Raw genomic sequence first — 22498 nt, forward strand, 5'->3', positions numbered from 1 at the left:
ACTAAATAAATCACACCACCTTAAGCCTTTTCCGAGGCATCTGAGAAGGCGTGTATTTCTACGTTGGTGACGTTGCTCGACTTTTGTGAGGCTACTCCGCATTCAGGAGCTGGGAGCTAGTATTCAATACAGGTTTTCAGTACAGGGTGCTATGTGAAAGATTAATTCGAGTGTTATTAAACCTTCACGTCAGAGGTACCACCTTTCTATCGAACAAAGACACACAGAGAATCGAATTGTTTCAACCTCTCATCTCAGCGCCACCTCGAACTCTTCCAAGACCGCGTCAACACTGCATCAAGGCTGCCCCAGGACTGCTTGCCTCGGGGTGAGCTTGCCACAACTAACTGAGATCAGCTTTATTCACATTATAACTGTCAACCAATTACAGAGAAGTTTAAGAGCTCGAGGCGTGGCCTCCACACATATAGTCAAGCACACAAAGTATTTAACACGCCATAATGTCAGATTAATCGCCCCTGATGTCGGGACATAACTTCTACATGAACCTGTTAGTTTGGCGCCACAAGTATTAGAACAACACTTCATAGTTGACAATTATATCAGCCAGTTATTCCAACACTAATCTCCTTTTAACATACGAATGAACCTGATCATGAGAAGTTACGAGCAGGTGTGGATTATCAAGGGGTCACCAGTGAATATGACTACAAAAAACGGCCTCATCTAAACACATGGAAAATAAATCATGACAGCTACTGGAACCAGGGAGTATCGGCAACTGCACTGTACTGTTATCTGCTACCACTAGTAGCACCCGTACAAGGGGAGCCATTCCGCTTCACATAGACCGGGCGGGCTTCACGGGATGGTATAGTTTGGCAGTTCATCGATGAATGTCGTTCTTTGCACTATACATAAGCTCGTTGAGTGAATCTTGAGTTGGTCCATCGATGGGTAGATTCTTTTGGCGATTCAGCATTTCAGTGAGTTGGAGTCAGTAATTCAATCTATGAATAGCGGTATATACAGTTTTTTTGGACCGGTTCGGGGGCAGGTTTACAATGTGTTGAATCGTAAAACTGCGTTGCTTGGGCGAGCGTTTGTCCAAGTATTAAAATAGCAACAGAGTGGAAAGTGTAGTTATCATGTCCGACACTCAATACATGTATTCCTTGTAGCATGACTTTGTTGAGAGTATATAGTGTCCAGTTTTGGTCATCTTTTAAACGTGTGAAGTTTTGATAACAATACTGGAATCAATAGTTTCTCGTCCTGTTGTTCAACTTATGACCAGGACCTTTTAAGGGAAAATCGACTTCGTCGTGGTATTCTCTCAGGCTGGCTGCATTATAATCTGGAGGTACTCGTGACCACAGGGATGACATGTGGGCTTAAATAATATCCTGGGGTTGAACAGGTCGAATGCTAGTTTGTAATTGTCAGCGGATGTAGAAAAGCCATCTATTTATCTTTTAGCCTCGCCGTCCACAAAACTACGGAGGTAGGCAAACTTCTGATTGTCAGATATTTTGTGTATATCAGTCTTAAGCATGACCAGGTTTCCAGCTCGAAATGATATATCTGCTGATCCAATTTCGATTTAACAAATCAACTGTATTTGGCAAAATATCTTCAGAAAATAAATAAAATTGTTATTATTAATATTTTGTTCCTTTATATTCACCAAAATACATTTCAGTATTAAGAGATTTTTACAATAAAGGTGCTCGATATAAACTAGGCCAGTTAATATGTATGAATAATTATGATGACTTACCCATTTCAGAAACTATCTTATCTAAAATTGTATTTTCATAGCTAAGACTGGCATAATGGTCTATGAAATTTGTCTTATTCGTGCAAGAAACATATAATTAGGCATAAAAATTTTCAAAATGGGACCATTATATAACAGATTTTATAAATTTGACCCTCCACGAAAAGTGTGTTGTCATTTCGACATTTTCGGTCATTGTGACGAAACGGAGGGTCAAAATAAGAACTATATAAGGACTTGATTTAGCATAGATGCCTGCTTGTAACAAAGCATGCCGAAACAAATTTGTTAGGCATTTTCTACATTCTGCTGGCGGTCTGTAAATGACGAATTGATACATTAAAATTTAAAAACCTGCGCAATGAATTGAATTTCATGAAAAGATGTTTTGAAAATAAAGATATACGAGCCGGGCCTGGAAGTATACTGGCTATGATGAAAAACACTATCTGATGAAAAAGGGCAATTACGAACTCTTATGCAACAAAAGTGAAGTCGCGTGTACCTGATGTAAGCAGGAATGTATCAACATTTAATAATGATGGTGGTTTCAAAATCGTGAAGCGCGTGTTGCCATGGTAATCATATGTATGTGGCACCTGTGCGTGATGATAGTGGCTTCACAATGGTCAAGAGCCGGCGACGAAGGCGCCCTCAGCTTACAGTTGGAGCAGCAGCTATGGATGAATTGTGCGCTATCACAGCGGTTAGCTCTAATTCTCTTTTTAAATTATTCGTATCTACATTAGCACCGACCGCAAAGTCAGATGGCATTTGCAGTTACCTGAAGAAGTCGATCAACCTGGAAGTAAAATGTGAAAAACTTAAATCGAAGTTTCATACGTATTCCTCGTTTGTAGTAGACTCTAACCAAGAAAGTGTCTGTCTCGACTATTAAGTCCTGCTTCAAAGACAAATGGGATGTTAATTCGAAGGTATTACTAATACTGGACATGGCAGTCAGACTGGTCACATATAATTATAGATGTGCAAAATCATATATTAATGATATTCGAACACTTTGTGACTCATAACATTGTTTTAGTTCAGGAGCATTGGCTCTGTAAACATGAACTTCCATTAAATGTCAAAAATATATAAAGGGTTTTCATCATGTAGAGTTTCCGCTATGAACGACGAATTAGGCATCCATATGGGGAGGCTATATGGTGGAGTAGTAATAATGTGGCGACAGTCCGTGGGTAATATGGTTAAAATCAAATATTTAAATGACTGTAGACTACTGCAGTGGAACTTTGCAATGATTAGGAAAAAATAATTGTATTATTCAAGAATGTGTTTTGGCACATTTCATTGTTTCAACGCTGGAATAGGGACAACATTTGAACAGGAGCTTAAGCGATTTTCCAGTGAAAGCAGCTTATTTATTTCACATTCACGTTTTATAGTGAAGCCCATGGTAGTACCGCTTGGTTGGACCATTGTATTCGGTGCCTATCAAGTATCAATACTATGCACGATGCTTTGTCTGCGGACCATTTTCCGATGGGCGTGACAGTCGAGTTGACAGGTCTAGTTCATTTTAGAAATAACGACCAAATGATCAGTGAACACGTGATTCTTTTCTTAATTGGAACAAAGCGATCGCAAAGGATCTGAACCAATATCGTTTAAACTCAGGCCATCTATTTAGTAATCCCGAACTCTCTAAGGATGCGCTAAGCAGTTGTAATTGAATTGTATTAATAACAACCATACTGAGGAGTTGTGTAAATTACGTGTATATACTAATAGAGTGGCATCGTCGCACCAATCGACCCAGCATTGTATACCTAAATCAAAAACTAGGAAGTCACGTCACAAGAAATCGCGCAGGAGATGAACAGGTTAGAGAAAGGTAAAGCCATGGGTATGGAAGATATAGTCTCTGAAAACGTGATATATGCCGATTTAAGCCTTTATTCAATTATTAGTAAGTGTTTTACTGCATATCTTGTGCCCGGGAAACTGCCTGGTAGTTTGACGAAAGCACATATTGTTGTTCCTATTGTCAAAGATAAATCTAAAAATGTGTCGTCAAAAGAAAATTATAGACCAGTGACAATTGTGTCTGTTTTATTAAAGGTTTTAGAATCTTGTTTGCTTTCGCGCGTCTTAAGTAGTATATTTATACCAGTGACTACCAATTTGGCATCAAGAGCAGAATTTTATAGAATTATAGAATTTTATAAGTGCCACCAGTCGCCGGTATTCGCTTGTTTTATGGACGCGTATAAAGTATTCGATCGGGTGAATCACTGGACCTCGTTTAGTAAGTTAATTAATAGAGGTATTCCATTGTTTATTGTGCGTTTTTAATGGTTTGGTATAGCAGCAGCTTTTCTGTGTACGCTGGGGTACGGAAGTTACAAGTAGTTTTAATGTGACTAATGTGTCCGCAAGAGTAGTATACTGTTATTTGCAATGTATATAGACGAGCTTACTAGTGATAAACTTTGTTTGGGATTCCATTTATCAGGCGTGCATATAAATCATTTACTTTACGCCGATTGCTTGATATTAATGTCTCCGTCGATGAAGGCGCTTCGTAAAGTGTTGACATATGTGAGAAATATGGTATACGCCATGATACAATATTTCATTATATTTCCAATAAAAACAACATGTACTGCTTTTTTCCCAAAATATTGGAAACAATCCGGAGTTTCTTCTGTATATTTGTATAACAAATCGTTATATTGTGTTCGTGATATATGGTGTCTGCCACTAGAAATGATGGTGGAGACAACTCAGATCAATTTATGCAAGGGCAGAACTTATTTTGAAGAACTTTGGGAAGTGTTCGGAACATGTTAAATTTTCGACATGTTATATAGTAACTATACTTGCTTAAATGTATGGAGGAATTATACTGTTAAGCAGTTGCGTGCTCTGCATGTAACGTTACTGTAAAACAATGCACCTCGGCTTATTTTTAACATAGAGAGGTGGAGCAGTTTTCATAGTTACAATAGTATAATTGATAGTTGTATAAACAGTAACTTATTCCCGAGGTCAAGTTTTTGGCGTAATTACAGACGCCTTCTTTACAAATATACACACAGTATAGATATAAAATTAGCAGTGCCCGCTGTCTACGAAATACACAGCAATTAATTGTTCGCCAGTTTACATAATACTTTATTTGTACACCAAAATATAACGAATGTGTCCAGTTTAGGACACAGCTTTGCGTATTCAAATTCAAGTAAAATGCGTTTCCTGATTTTTCCATACAAATGTCACAATGTGTCACATTAGTCAAACTTTTAAAATGAGTAGTATGACAGAACTCCAACCCTCCCCGTGTTCCATATTTTATTATTTCATATTAAAGAAAAAAACGTGCAACAAACCGGGGTGGGATTTAGGTCGGGGAACCCCATTGCCCATTAATATGTTCCAAGATAGGGTTACAGTCTAGCAACGCGTGTCAGTGTAGGACGCGTGTCATTGTCTGTGTGAAAATTAAATAATAAGACGTCTAATCCGAATAAATAACTATGATACACAGTTTATGTTGAAGTTAAAAGTTACTCCAAAGAATTGTGCATTGGCAAACATGCCGTGCAACTGCGGTACTCCACTGCCGTCGACAGCAGTCATCGCTGAGCTGCACGCTACAACTTCGTTTGTGATTTTGCTTGCTGGTCGTGGATTGAATGAGTCTTGTTGCCGGTTAAAATTTTGCTCATTTGGCGTTAATAATCATTATTTGGAACTGAATAACGCCGTAACGTTGCCAACAGAAACCGCATGCTATATCAAATTTGATGGTTGCGGCTCCATATTATTCTCTGATGTTACTGTGGGTGGATTTTCCGAAAGCCCTCGAAGGCAGCTTCAAGGTTTATAAAACTCAGTTTCCAGGTGGTCAACATACATTAAGTTTTCCCAATCGTAGTATTCCATGAGATGTACACCTAATATGCCTAAAATGTTGCTGAACGATTTGAACCGAATAAAAATAGCAGTCGAAAATGTGTTTACAAAGTGAAAATTGTTCGGTAGCCAATGGAAATACCATGTTCATGTGCATATCGATCGTGAAAATACCGAAAACATTATTGCATGGGTGATATGCAAATTAGTTTTAGTCTAAAAAAGTGACAGCCCAAAAGTACCATTACTGTTGTTCAAATTTCATTTCACTCGGCAAGTATGTTAACGGTATTCTCTCCATAGGCAGAAAGTAATGCAAACATATCTGTACTTGAAGGCATGTACATTCCATAAAAAAATATATGTTGTCATGATGGCCCGCACTGTGTTTAGAGAACCGATTGTACTGTTGATGCTGTTCAACATAACAATTGGACTTGAATAAATTAATTGCACGGTACGCCATCTTGTTCAAGTTAGCACCCACTTTCGATGAAACTGCTAAGTTTTGTCAATTTTTAAGACAGCCAACAGCCAACCATTTCCACACAATATAACAGTCCTCGCAGATCAGATACGTGCATATTTATGAAGTATGGTCGAAATGTTAGACATTTGGTAATTAATTAGCTGTTTATAAGTGGCTAAATTTGAAGAAACGTTTTATTGAGTTTTTACAGAAACTAATTTTTGACTATCATAACAATTGAAGATGTTTATACTCTTGGAAGGAAAATCTACCAGGTGTACTTGTGATTTACATAACAAAGGATGTTTACAATTCTATTGACTTGCCTACGTGAGACAGCTGCTAGCAAGACCACATTCTGATTGGCTCATGTGGAAACCAAGGTGTGGACATTAATCTGGACCAATTATGCCTATAAATTGGCTAGACCGAGAACAGTTGTGGTCTACCATTTCCACTGAGTACTGTGTGTGTGTTGCTGCTGTGATACTGTGAGACAAGTGATACATGCTTCAATCATTATTCTGTGAGACTTTTATGAACTGCTCTATGATCTCCTGCCACCAGTGGTGCCTCCATAATAACAGCGTTCCTTAGCACGCAAGACTTTATCTCTTCGTTGTTGTGTTGCAGAAGTCAATGACTGTCATCAATTTACACATCCTGGAACTGTGAGTTATCACCAATGCACACTTCCCTAGGCAATGCCCTATTTTAGTGAATTTATTCATTGTGCTTTGTTTCTTGTAATTGTTTTGAGAGGTAGGCGTGTAATAGTACGATTTTGGGCTTAAGAATGGGAATTCAAGTTTTCCAGCAACGGTACTTCAGATTCATCATATCAATAATTCTGGTCACTCCAGCACAAACGAAGTGATCTGTACAAAAATGGTTGGTTGGTAGAGGGGTTCAGAATCGGCGGGTTACTAGTATTATGAATAGGCTCGTTAAAGAATTCATGAATTTAGAAGGTTTAGAAGTTCGTTTAACTCTAAATGAGCTGCATATGGCAAGAGGTTCGATATAGAATACTGGAACGTTCAAAATGTTAGCGAGTTTTCAAAAAATGTAAGGTAACGGAAGAGTTTTTTATCGTAGTTTAGGTTTCCGTGATTCCCTAAAAAATTAATCAGTTAAACAGAAGCTTAGAATCCTGGATTCAATGTGAATAAGGCCGTGCCCGCCCTCTATCTGAGGTTGGTAGATATGAGCAACACAGTGTTTACCTTGCCACATAAATTTGTTAAATGTTGTTTGTAGCGATTCGATCAGATCTTCGGGCGACATAGAATAGAAATAAGGCGATGTCACAGTTTGGATGCACAAAGCTGGTTGATGACCAGTACCCGACCACGGTAAAAAGTGCTTTCGCAAATTGACCCTGCTGTAGTTTGTTGTCAATTTTGGTTAAAACATCATTCCAATTTTTCTGGCTGAATGTCTTGTTTCTCTCAATAAATGGTCCAAGGTTTTTAAGACCTTTAGTATTCCATTTCAGACCCAGAGGATTGTCCGACCAATTTATCCAAGCACCCGACCACATTCCTTCAGATTTATTAACGTAAACTTTTGCATTTGATGAGTTATGATGAAATTCACGTCATCTGCGTAGGCTGAGAGGTGTCATTTTCTTTCATTGCAGCCTGGTAAAGTCAACCCACTAATACCACTTTTGGTGCGAATTTTCTGTAATAGGGGTTCGATACATACTGCATAAAGTTGTCCCAAGAGAGAGCACCCTTGTCGTATACCATGATTAAAATTAAGTGGAGATTTACGAGTTTGGTTACTTTCAATGAGACTTACAGAGTCAGTGTATATTGCACTAATATAATTAATGAAAGTTTCTTCAAAACCAAACGCACGTAGATTATTGAAGAGATACTGGTGATGAACACGATCAACCACTTTTTCTTGATCAATTGTTTTTGCTATCACTGTTTATTTGTAGTAAGTCTCTGAGCAGTTCGTGTTGTGATGCGTCACATGTGTCATCGGGGCTATACAGCTGTAAATAAAAATTTTACTTATTTTTCTGATCTCCGCAGGATCATCAGTTGTTGATCCATCACGCATTACCAGCTGTGACGTGGACTTGTTCACACCTTTGTAATGTTCAAGGTTGGGATTTAATAAGTTTATTGAGCAAGGATTTCATTTCAGTAATAACCGATTGAACGTTATTACAAGTGGCGTCATTATTTTCAAGCGTAAGTAGCTCGTTTTCACGAGATTCTTTAGCGACTTTGAGTCTGTGTTTTGGCTTTGCTGTACAGTTGTGAAAGCAATTTAATTTTCAGTTTGCCTACTCCCCACTAATTTTGAATAGACGCGAACTTATCTTTTTCTAAGCGCCACTGCCTATATAAGAGTTCAATGAAATCACAATAATACTGTTCTTGTAATAATTGTGTCTTGAGACACCATATCGGACTATGTGAGCGGTGAGAGCGTCATGTGTAATTTTTGTTGACAGGGGAGTGGTCAGAATCAATACCTGATTTGTTAATTGATAGCGGAAACTATTTTTGTGGCATGGTTCTTTGAAATGTAAATATGATCAATACGAGCAGCCTTGTTATTGTTTTCCGAGAAGTATGTTTTGTGGGTTGTATCGTCGGCATGCAGACGAGCCCATGTGTCGATACGTTTTTGTTGCTTTACGATCGCAGAAAACAAATTTGAACTGAGAATGTCTGGTTCGGTACGACTACGGTTGTCGTTTAACGCGTCCACTGTACAATTGAAGTCACCTCCAAGAATACATTCCAGCTCACTATTCACATAGTAACGTAGAATGGTATAATTGAGTTACTACAGAGAGTTTGATTATTGGCCACATTACACTAACAAAATTTCCAATAAGGAACCACAGATGTGAAAACATCAGAATAGAAAAAGCCTTTATGGAATCCTCCATATTCTTTAATAACACTCACGAGGATATATACAACAAAAATAACATGCATTTTTAGAAATATAGGCAAACTAATGATGAAAGAAATTCTACAGCATAAAGCATCTAATCGGTCATGTACCTTGCAAAGAACAAGTCATTGTCAATGACATAGTCCCCGTCATGTTTTAGTGACATTGTCAAACAATGACAAGCATAGTCAGATTATGTTTACCGATCATGCACACTGTGGAGCCATCAAGTTCACATTAATTTCACTGATTGGTTAATTAGGATTCATAGAGCATGATGCCCGATCAACCATCAGGATGTACACTGTGGTGCCAGCAAGTTCACATTATTTCCACCGATTGATTAATGTCAGCATCCTTTATTTTATGTTTTTGTCATATTACCTCAAACCCTGCACATGAAGTTTGCATAGAATCATGGGAAGAAACTGTGTGCATTGCCATGTGTTAACTGTCATAAGGGTGATTGAAAGGTCATACTTGTTTTCAACTCTGGAAGGACAGTTCGAACCTACCAGGTGTGCTTGTGATTTATATAACAAATGGTGTTTACAACTTTGGAAGAAGAATTGGAATCTATCAGGTGTGCTGTTATTTGAAAAACAAAAGATGTTCATGATTTACTGAGTTACCTACGTGACACAGCTGCTAGCAAGATCACATTCTGATTGGCTCATGTGGAAACCCAGGTGGTGTCACTGAATCGTGCCTATAAATTGGACAGAACAGTTTGGGTCCATCATTTCAACTTGGTATCATGTGTATGCTGCTATGATATTATGTGACAAGTGATACAGGCTACAACCATCATTCTCCTGCTTTCAGCGGTGCCCTCCAGAATACCAGCGCTCCTCTGCAAGCTCTCTCAATTGCGATAAGCAAGTCTTACTCTGTGACAGTTAATTTAGATCCATAGAACAGAATGCTTGATCAATAATCAACATGCACACTGTTGTGCCATTAGGCGTATCTAAAAAATAGTTGATGACAAAACAGTTCGTTTTTCATCAAAATGGCCGCCATTTCACTAAATTTGTACAATCATCTCTGTAATATGAGCAGTACACCTGTAAAAAGCATAATGGCCTCCAGTTCGAATTCAATCGGTCAAGACATGTCCGAGTAAAGATTGATGATGTGTCCAAATGTTGATTTTGGTGTTTTCAGGACAAAAATGGCCGCCAGTGGGTCAAAGTCAAAGTGGGTCAAATCGATGAGCACATGTTTCTTATTGTGACCTGTCTTTGTACAGCTTGAAGAAAATCTGTCCAGGCGTCTAAAATAAATGACGACCGACGTACGGTTGGGTGGTCGGGTATAACCCAAAAAACATTCTACTAAGTAGAAGAGTCATCAGTTCATGTTGTAATATTGTCAAGAATATGCCTGACCAGCGCATATGTGGCATTATAATTTGTTTAATTCATGGTAACGCTGACATTACATCTAATTAATCTAAAATCAATATATAATCTTAGCCCTACTATAAAACTAAAAGACTAACTTTCATTCAATGCATAATTGGAATGAAGTAGAAATGTTAATCGGTTTATAAGTAATCAACACGTAATTCTCTATTCATTGGACGGGGCTTTTTTAGAGACCAAGAAACACTGGTTTAGAAAAATATGTTGTATACTATCTTAACGATCAACAACATAGTGAAGAGTTAAGTGTTTAGCTATAAAATATGTGAAAACATTGTCAACAATACATCAAAGCACAGTTGCTGTCACATCTATGTCCCATTGTACCAGCAATTTCCCGTTTGAAAACAAATTTAGCAAATTTACATTAGATTTTTGTATTCATTAAAATTGTATGCTTGATAATAGGGATAATAACGGATAATGCAGTAAAGTCAACGTACTTTGACTGGTCAAATGACACTAGTACTGAACATGATCAGATTTTAAAAATATTAGTACTAGAATGGTTTGACCTCAATTGCTTGACTATAGTTTTCATCAATGAATAATTGAAAGGGAGTTATCCTTTCACATTGGCCACAAAATTATGGGTGAATCTTGCTAATGTAGACGGAGGCATTTACCACTCGAACATTTCACTGTGCATAATTTTAGAAAATGAACAATATTATAGTTATAGTTATACAATGAAGTCATTTTCTTTTGACAATCTTACCAAGAACATGTTCAATTTCACCATGATGATAAACAACTTTGAATAAGGTTATATCTCACAGTAAAATTCGTTGTAGACAGTTCAATTTAACACATTCCTATGTCGAGTGTATAAACATGTTTCAACACCAAAAGCAAAAAAATACGTGTCATAGATATATTGCCAGCTAATTAATTTAGAAAGTATCAGTTATGTTACTCCTTCGTCCAAATAATGGGATCATTAAACTGCATAGGTTACGTTTTCGACGCAAATTGCAACCGACATCTGGTTGTGGACGAGAGACCCATGGGACCGGGTTTCTTAAACTACCAAATCACTATTATTCGTTTTATGTCTTAGAAAAACAGTTGTTCTGACATACATTAAAACAATATAACAAGTATAAACTTTTAACTAGGATATATGCATTTATATATTCAATCTTTCATACATGTTATTATTATCTAATCATCCCATGATGACGTAATCTCGGAACACTACGTGTTTCATCTCAGCGTTGATGTGACTCGCTGTTTTTATTCAAGGTATATGCATGTCTTTTACGACAAGTTGCATATGCTCGCCGCCATCTGTTGTCGATTCAAGTATTCTACATTAGAAAAAAATGTAAGATATATAATGGTAATCTGCAAACTTAGACCAATATCTAGACTGTGTATTTCGAATGTCAACTCTGACATCCCACAAAATAGCTGACAATTGTACAATGTGGATAATATAATATTATAATATATTATAATATAATAATTATATATTATCCAATTGGATTGAATTCACGGCACTGCTCCGCAAAATAGTTACACAAATGAAATATTTGTGTCTGGAATCGACACATATTTTATTGAAAACTGATAATACTCAGCCACTACCATATCAACCACGAAATAAGTGCACCTCAATTGTGTTATGAACAATTACAGCATTTGGGTGTTGAAATATATTTTTCACATAAATACACAAATACAGCAATATTTCAAGTAGCTGGTTAATTCTGAAGCATGTGCAAAGAGTGTAATGTTTAATTAATACCTGACAAGGTTATTTCATATTATTGATATTTATAACATACATTTTAAGATAATTTTGAATATGTTCTTCTTATTTTTTATATATATTAACAGCATATGTTATTCATGAATGTCAAATACATCTTACTGATTTTCATTTGTCGTAATTGTACACTTCAATTTCTTTACCCAAATTAGCAATGCTTTTAGTGTTGCTTCTTATTGTATTTATCAACTTATTTATTATTGCGCAAATATATATATATATATTTATTGAATACGTATGTACAAGAAAATAAATGAATATTATCAACGTACCTTTGTGAATTCTCTAGTTCATCAATAGAATCAGGTACTGGTTTGTTCATGGTATCGGGAAGAAGAAGAATTAATAGTGCGGATATTATACAGGGAATGCTTAAAGCTGAGATCGGAGCAAGGTACCACAGATTTTCCAACAGCATGATAAACGGTGCAATAATATCGCCAAGAAACATGAATGCATGTCCAACACCAACAGCACTATTCCTAGAAAATAAAACATACATGCCATCCATTTTAACTGATTTGTTTAATTTGTTTGCAACCGGGTTGGGTTATATACAGATTGTTAGAATGTGATTGTTAGCTAATTGTAACAAACCATTAATATACACTTTCAGTATGTATTCGTTTCCAGTATGGTACAATGCTCCCTGTGGTTGGTCTGGTATCAGTCTCGTTGTCATCACCATCATAGTCTAGTAATTAAAGGGTAAAGGTAAACTCGGCCAAACTGACATTCTTCTCTGGGATGTCAAGAATGCTCATGTCTGAGATTGGTCGCAATTACATTTAACAGTATACATAATAGGGTTTACAAAAGAAATTTGCAATGCCACTCTGCTCATTTGCACACAACTCGAAACAAATTAAAATGTTTCTAGAAATTGTTATTGCCATTTTGATAATAGGTTTTAGAGAAACGTTTTTTTTCAACAAGACTATCGTAAATAATATCCCACATTTCTCTGAGAAAAGCCCATTACTGTGATTATCTGGTGAAAAGGGGTATTGCTGTAATGTAACTGTAAACATAATGGCGATTTACATTATTTATGTATGTGCAGCATTAAGCTACAAGGGAAATAGCTGTGAACACTTCAAAGACAAAAGGTCAGGGTCACAGTGTGTAATTATGTGTATTTGTGCTATGTAATAAAACTACATTGGGAAAATAGCCAGTGGCATTATTATTTGCACACATGTTCCGTGTGAGATTCACAAGACCTTGCTACATCTTCAGATCAAATTCACAGTATGAATTTATGTATGATTGTTAAATAACTTCAGGTGAAGGGTCATAGACACAGTATGTGTTTATGTATGTTCAGTATTGGACTACAAGGAGTAATAGCTAGGAACTTCAAACTTGTTACACGGGGTATTTTTAAGGACAAATGTCATTGTGATAGTATATATGTGTATGTCTGTCATGGAAAAATTACCATTGTCTTTAAAACAAGGCGCATATTCGAGTTGACATTTGACATTTGCAACATTTAACGTCAGAGGTCAAAGTAACAGTATATATATATATATATATATATACATATGACATATCGAGTGTTGATATGAATATTGATGAAATATAGCGCATGTTTGCATCTCCTCTGAGTTGTTAGTTAAATTATTTTCACTTTGGTGTTTTTCATAGTTAGTAATCATGAAAATTATACTGTAACGAGCGCACGTCTGTCTGTATTTGCTTATGAATAAAATGGAACGTAATTTTATATTGCATTCATGTAGATTTGATGCTTGTGCTGCATGAAATGCATTAACATCACTGGAATTCATCAATAGACCTGTTTCAAAAAGCACCCGCCGATATATAATGTAAACTACTCTCAGATGAGCGGTGCATATTCAAAGACATGATTAACAGTTAAGTCATAACATTTGCTTTCAAGAAAAACAAAATATTCGCCAACATGGTTTATCTGCATTGGTTGAATGCGAAATATTTCTATTGGCTTTGAGTATTGGTCTGTGGTCAGTAATGTTGTGAATAGTCTGAAACTAAGCAAACTTAAGCAAACTTTCTAAGCAAACTGCTATACCCAATCTTTGTCTAAATTTGGGCTTGAAGAAAATTGAAAAGAATCTATGAATTTGCAAGCACTATCAAAGTAGTGGTAACATAAGTACATTCAGATTCACCTACTATACTTCAACTATTGGTGTAAATGTTTGTTATGATATAACTGCATTCATGTCTTTCTACTGCGCGTTTCGGGTAGATTACAATACAGGTGCCAGATGCTAAAGTTTTTGAAATAAACGTATTGAACATTTCCAATGATGTTAGTACATTTCATAAAACACGCGGTTCAATTCTATGATGAAATGCACTATAATTTCGATAATTTTCTGGAAACGTGTATAACAGAAGGCCGTAGCCTCGCTCTGGCGTTTTATAAAGTATGTTACTTTTTACCCGTGATGCGGTGTATCAAAACTGTAACTTGAAACGCGCTGTATACACTCTCCACAGATCGGGGCTTCGCTGTCTTGTGAAGCATTCACACTGTTTATAACGTCTTATGTATGTTAATGTTGATGCATCGGAAGTAGTACTGACTTTTTTTCTGCTTTGTTTTTTAGACTACGGTCTCTAAATGAAAATCTTTCAATGTTTTTGATTGGATATGATGTTATTTCTCCTTGTGCGTTTATAATTCCGTACGATGGAATTCCAGAACACTTATCGCAGTATTGCGAGTATCAGACTCACTAAGTAATCTCTTCCAAATTTTATAATATTAATAAGTCGTTGAAAAGTTCTTAATATCATTTTGAAATGGATATTTATGCCTGATTAGCGCACAATGTCATATGTTGTATGTTGTTATGGATACATACCTCACCGATGTGGGGAAAAGTTCTGCGGTGTATATAACAATTGTTCCCATACTAATTTTCACAAGCAGCTTAGCAAGAACTACAGCTACAAATAACAACTCGTATGTACCTGGCAACAAATATGATAAATTATACGAGACGATAATTAAAATGTATTCAATACAATTTTGAATTACGAGTGGCCAAATGGCGGTATCCATGTGTTTATATATCCGTTACCACGTTTGTGTTGTTCGATGTGTCAGGTGATCTTTGAATATGAATTTTATGTTGCTTTGTATGTCGCATTTATTTTACAATTATTAACATTGATAAAACAATCTATGTCATGTACATAATATTGATCTGCTATTTACAAATATGTTACCAATACAATTTGCTATCGTAAGCTTTGGAAGAGACATATAACAGACGCAATGGGGAAAATGACATTACTTTTAATGTTTAAAATATCCCTCTAATTTGTTTATTATATCAAAATGCATAGAACATTTTTACAGAATACGAAAACAAAGGTTATTTATTGAAACACGATTCAAATATATACCTTTAAATTAGTGTTGCAGTGTATACAGATGTAAATGATTAAAATTGCATTTAATGTTTGTGGTGTGTTATATGTAGAAACACGATAACGTTTATGTATTTGTTAAACGAACTCACCAACATAATGATATATTTAGAATTCGTTTTCTGATAACGGGTGTCTTGAGCAGTGATAATAGTGACTTGCGTTCAGGCTGCTTCTGTGTTTGAAGTAAGAAGTTCGTGTTAGGTTTAAAAAACACCCGTGACAACCGGATAAAAAGTTGTACACAGCTAGATAAGCATATGGCGATAGTTATATTCAAAAATACGGTACAATGTATGACCTACCACCATCGAGCATAAGAAAACAGTATCCATCATCTCTTCGTTCATTGGTTCTCCATTCATGTTTGTAGCTCTTTTTATAATGTTTCTGGCTTTGGTTATTTCACCGGCTTGCAAAAGCCATCTAACAGATTCTTCCATAACCCTGCACAATTATTCGTTGGCAAATTTTATAAAACAAATGAATACAAAAGTTTCAACTATTGAACATAAGCAGGTTGTTATAATCAATTCCCAGCAAACAACAGCAACAGCAAGTAATACTCAACTACTTAGCAAAGCGTTGTGCTATTGCACTTAATTTAAATTCGACTTAATTAAACTATTCATTATTCTATAATAATTACATTTCTGTATAACTCACCAAATATACGGTATGTATAGTAGACAAACTACACCACTTATGAATTGAAGTACTCTCCAGTTCCCATGAACAATATATGCTGTTATTCCAAGAAACACATATCCTGTTGAGTAAGACAATGTGCAGCCACTGGATACAAGAGGTCTTCGTATTGAGGGTGTGGCTTCCATTGCTGAAATGGGGTTGAATTTTACAATGCATTCTGACTTTGTTTGTAACATTCCAGACTTTGCTAATCGGGACATTATACAATTGAAAACATTATCAGTGTTTAAATCGTCGAAGCTGGAATGAAAACAATTTTTGAAAAAATACATTTGTTACTTGTTTCTTTGATCTTCTCAACCAGGCAATCAGCAGGTAATCAGTTAAGTGTGAGCTACAAGATTACTAATATTGAATTGATATCTGATATTTGTCCATAGATATTGAATATCGTGTGATCGCATAATTTCCGTTTTAGAACTGAGTATTGATCCTCATATTTCCTTCAAAATGAATTTAACATTTGTAAAAATAAATACATTATCCTTATTTTCGTTTTGCGTCACGTTTTACTATTGAAATACCATATATGTCAATGCCAAATATACTGAAATAAATACTTACCAAGTACATACATTATCATAAAAATAGCTGATATTGACATTGCTGACAAAAACGTTCCTGTGATGAATAGGATGAAAGAAGGGACAAACGCCGTAGAAATACCGAATATAAAAGACAGTGTGCTTGCAATAAGCACTGTTGGCTTCCTCCCATACCTTCAGAAAATAAGATGGTACATGACTACAAGATTCTGGAGCTGCAGAATCGTCGAGTATTTTGATAGACGTCTTCTTGATGTAAAGATTTGATTCTGGTATTTCTCAATATCAATAAAAAATGGGTACGATTAAGTGTGATTATGCATGCTTAATATGTGTTTTAATATTATGTCTAATCATACTGTATACTTACACGTCAGCAAACTGTCCGAATATTAAGCAACCAATAAGTTCTCCAAATGCGCTTACAGATTTCGATATTTGTTTCATGAAATCCTTCTTACAAACTAAATCAAACTGCAATATATATATATATATATATTAGGAAATATCCGCTTATGTGCACCAAAATAACGTCAATGGTGTTATTGGTATTGAATAGAAAATAAACAATGTTTTGGGAAAAAATATTAGCACTAGTAAAATTGGATTTGAATGAGCCCCCCCCCCCCCCCAACCAGAATATAATTCGACATATCTAGTGTATGTGTTTTGAATAAAACATTGTAAATTAGTACAGACTTGAGATTATCATATCTAAAATTAAGTTGTTTAAAAAATTGAACTTACAAAGGACCTTTCTTGTCAATAGTACTAGAAAGGTAGGATTAACAAAGGCCCTCTATTAATTGCATGCGCAAAACTGTCATTGTCAGTCTCAGGCCCCTGTTTGTCATTTGAGTGATTGGTCGTTTTAAGTGAATAGGAAATAAACCTATCTGAGAATGGTTATTTCAAATCAAAACTATAATTGATGATTATATTAAACATATATTGCTTACATTACATTAACATAATCTACATAATTTTCTCCAAAAATGTTTTTCTCATTGTTAAATGGTGAGTGTATTTATTACTTCATTTACACTTTTGTTACATTACCAATGTACGTTGTATTATCTTTTCCATGTCAAAGGAGGTATTGCAAATACTTTAAAATAGCTACATGACATTTTAGCGAAGTTGGCTCATTGTACGAAGTAACAGAATCTGAATTTAGCTAAAGTGCCAACAACCTTACTGTGAGAATATACATTTTAGCTTGAATAAACGAAATGTCAGATTAGCCAATTAGCAAGCTAATGCTAGATATGTGTCACAGTATAATGATATTACAATGCCTTCCTCTAAAGAATGCGATTTCTGTTGTCCTTACCTCTGTGACAACAGTGCTGGCCAAGTACCGCTTATCATAAATCCATCCTTGATCACATTTACGTGTAATGTTGGAGGACTGGCATGTGCGTGAAAATCCATCATGTGCTGAAATGTTTGTATTTGTTAAATTGGTACCTGGATCATACATTATACATGAATCCCATTCCAGCCTACCTTTCACATAGTAAGAAGGTATGAAACATTTTTTCAGCTGTGAGTTTTCGGAATATGTTTGGTTGTCAGCCACACGGCAGTAATGATCAACGGATGCACTGTAAAATGTGTTTCCAATACTGAACCATGCATGTGGGAATATTCCAAGGCAGAACAAAAAAAACTGGGACTTCTGGAATCTTCCAAAATCTTTGATGACACTTAGAGATTCAACGACCGCCATCTATACGTATTACAAAATAAAAAAAATAACATACATAGTATATATGTAAGATTAGAAAGCACGTAATGAGTCAGACCGAACAAATGAAATTCCATCACGAAATATAATTAATTGGCAACATTTAAGCATAAATGCTTCTTCTTATGTCCAGAAATTTACTTACACTTAGATAAAGTGTAGTTATACACTTAGATAAACAAATATTCGGAAATGGGCCCCTATGATTCACAACTCTGGAAGGTTTAAATATACTTATCCGCCGCCAAGATGAGAGCGAAGGAGCCACAAATACAAATGAGTACAACCCAGTGAATATTATATAGAATTCTGGCACATCACAACATAATTTAGTGCAGAGATTTAGTGAACGTTCATTCTATTTATGTATTCACATCAGATGGCTTAAAATAGTAAATCTGCATTAACAACAATGCTGCTGATCGAATAAATAAATGTATGTGAATATTTTAACACTTTTAGTCCAGTTCCAATCAGAATTGGCGAACTGACACGTTTTCTGATAATGAAGAATCGAAATGAATTAATACGATGTGTTAATATGATATATTAAACTTATCGAAGATGATGATTTGCGAACTAATCCCTGCATGTGATGTTTTACATATTATAATGATGTATTGTAACAGCGTGTTTGAACAAATACGTTAACCATTTAACTCTCTATTGCTACACATATATCCTGACCGCCATCGTCCAGTCGAGTAAGCACTGCTGTACTTACCTTTTTATCATTATTCAACTGAACAAAACCATTATCATGCCTTAAAACAATGAGAACGAAAATAACCACCCAATAGAGTGGTACGCCACATCATGTTACTCCGTTCCTGATACCGTGCTCTCAATTCACAAACAAGATTCATGCTCAAACTCACATGGTCCGTGCCGTGATGCTGTTATGTTGGGGCAATTCATTTGATGTACACTTAGTCTACGTCATCAAAATGTTTCCCGGAAGCTGTGCATGACTGTACTGTATTACATTAATGTATTCATAAACTGACGTCAGTCATGCGTTATGATATATATTGCCGGTAAAATCTGAGCGGAGCGAAATTACAACTCAGTATAGTCACTATAGACAATTACAGTGCAGGTAAAAAAAGTATTACGAGATCCTTTCGTCAATAAGCACAGTGCGATTCTTGTGATTATCAACAATTATTGCTTTACACTCACTGTAACCGTCATTGCTTGGTGACTACGCCGAGTTGTCGTTTCTCACTGTTCAGTTGTTACGGGTAGTATGTTCATGCTATTTTTTATTCAAAATGATCTTTATTAAAAGACATTTTTCCTGCTGAAATGCAATGAAAACGTATGACGGTGGTTGAATAGGCGACTGTTCCAATGTAAGTAGACAATAAAGACCGGTAAATAACAAATTCAAACAAATATTCTCAATTTTTCATGCCGATTATGTGTATTTGATGGCATTGACAATAGACCCTATTCGCTAATGGTCGCGCCCCAGTAGCGTGCTATAGGCCACTATCGCGACTAATGTTTCCGATACATACCGGCTCTCTCGCTCTCTAATTCGAATTCCATATTTCAAATTGTAAAATAGCGTTTACATGTACATAAATAAAGCTATGTAGTTAACTCTGCTGGTGGGCAAATTTTTTGTTCGAAGGCAACTGGAACCGAGTAGGTTTATTTCTAACCAAGAAGACATATTTTTATGTTTTATGAATGTATTACCATCTAATTACTGTAGGGAGGTACTCACTACATGCTATTTTGAACTGTTTTGTTTGTTTGGTTTTGGGTTTTAGTGCAGCTTGCGTATTGTCTTCTTCACTGACACGCAATATATACTATTTTGAGCTGACTTAATCTATGTCAGTTAGTATGGTATGGTTAACCCATTTCGCCTGTAGTGTCGAGGCGCTAGACTGTGTGTGTGAGTTTGAATCTTGTCTTGCGTGTTTGTGAATGTTTATGATATTCAGAATCCATGGTTTGCGAATAACCGATATATATATATATATATATTCAAACAGTACGCCGTCGCATCGACCTTCACTGCGCGTCGGTCGATACTTCCGCTGTACTGTTTTCGTGTATACTTTGAGGCATCCTCGTAATAACCTCATATCATTATTACTAATATTACTAATATTATTATTATTATTATTATTATTATTATTATTATTATTATTATTATACGAGGAATTGTAATTATTTTAAACAATATTACCTAACTATATAAGACATATTTTTTAGAGTGAAATTTAATGCATAGAGCACACATGCATACACGACGAAATTGAACAATATTCTTGATCTCGCGTAATACATTGTACTCAACATTTATTTCATTTTTCAATCTGTAAGTAATAACATAAACTAGGAAACTGGTATTTAACTTTTGTAAACGAATTCGAATATCGGATCAAGAGGTACATCCAATAGCAACAATTCTTGTATCTTTAGAAAGTTAACTAGATACAGATGTGCAAGATATAGCACCACAGGAACCGCTCTCGGCAGAATAATTGATCCACACTGTATTATTTGTCACTAATAACGCTGCAGTAACAAGTAGGTGTTAAGAGATATACCAAATTACATCACTGAATCTAGCAAGTAAATTGGTACAGGTAGTATATTTTCAGGTTAAACAACTGCGAAAACATGACCGTGCGTAATGAGGTAATTGACCACACCATTAGCGGTTGTTTTGGCAACTATTGCTATTGTACTATTGCGTAAAGCGCAATTACATATGGGAAGGACATTAAAATAATGCGTATCGAACTGTTCGCCATGGTTTTTACGCGGTCGACGTACGTTTTCTAAAACTCGCGAGTATGGGCAGGGTGCAAAACAATACGAGTTGAGGCAAAACATGTCATCACAGCAATGCGTGCAGTACAGTACTGCTTTTTATGTACTTTTAATAACAGTGTAAAAGTGTGAGATTCAGTTCCAGAGACCGGAGACGCCGAGTAGGTGACTTGAGTGGGTGACCCGACGGTAGAGATGAAGTTATTAATAAAGTGAAAGTCTAGCCTGCAAAGCAAGTTAAAAGCCGACGTCTCATTATACTTTTAACTGAAAACAATTATAAATACTACCCCAATGGTTTGGTTGAACGAGCGTTCCTTTCAGTTATTAATTTGTTATTGAATACTCCCCGAAGCTGTTCAGCAATGTATCAGGTTTTGGATTTTTGTTGGTTATTGGTTTATTGTTAATCTGCATACAATGTAGTAACAATATATACAGAAGGGATGATTCAACTGTTGGCTGTCTTAAACATGATCATGCTCAGTTTAAATGACTTTAAGGAGAATCCAGGAGTACTATTTTTATTGTTGCCACAATGAATTCTGATTTGAGTCGCTCATGAACACTTTCAAATTGAATCACGATAAACTGCGAGGCAGATTATAATACAATCATAGCATTGAGTTGTACTTTACATTTTATTGTCCCAAGTTTTCTTTGTTCCAAGGAATATTCATTTGATGTTCGATAGCATGAACTAGGCAATGCAAATCTATCTTCACTATCAAATATGCAAATGTCAAATATGTATTACATTAAATAAATCTATATCTCAGCAGATAATCTATGATGATTGTATAAGTATTGCAGGTTCTATTCTTGCTGAGTTGTATTCATGGGATGTATGTGTGCTCAAGACAAGCTGTATGTGCTCTTCATTATTTTTATTCGATTCAAGTATCCTGAAAAATAATAGAGAGTAGATTATTCTAGGTCATTCTCCCAATATGTATAAGGCAACAACACTTGTAACAATAACAACATGTAACAATAGCTAAGACATGTATTAGTACTCAATATACCTCACATATCGCACGTCCAGG

The 22498-nt window shown here is 35.7% G+C and overlaps 1 protein-coding gene across 1 annotated transcript; it reads right to left on the reverse strand.

Moving 5' to 3' along the window:
* Positions 1–11550: 11550 nt before the first annotated feature.
* LOC146729828 (solute carrier family 22 member 6-B-like) lies at positions 11551–18865 on the reverse strand. The gene is made up of 10 exons (XM_085494858.1): positions 18802–18865; positions 18240–18638; positions 17277–17380; positions 16926–17080; positions 16317–16488; positions 15956–16097; positions 15743–15825; positions 15080–15188; positions 12494–12703; positions 11551–11757 (listed from the first exon to the last, which is right to left on the reverse strand). The coding sequence occupies exons 2-8, from the start codon at positions 18636–18638 to the stop codon at positions 15149–15151; spliced, it is 1095 nt and encodes a 364-aa protein (XP_085350984.1). The 5' UTR covers positions 18802–18865; the 3' UTR covers positions 11551–11757; positions 12494–12703; positions 15080–15148.
* Between the last annotated feature and the right edge of the window lie 3633 nt (positions 18866–22498).

Source organism: Saccoglossus kowalevskii, chromosome 21 (assembly GCF_978046115.1).
Source record: "Saccoglossus kowalevskii chromosome 21, keSacKowa6.1, whole genome shotgun sequence".
In the NCBI taxonomy this organism is placed as follows: Eukaryota; Metazoa; Hemichordata; class Enteropneusta; family Harrimaniidae; genus Saccoglossus; species Saccoglossus kowalevskii.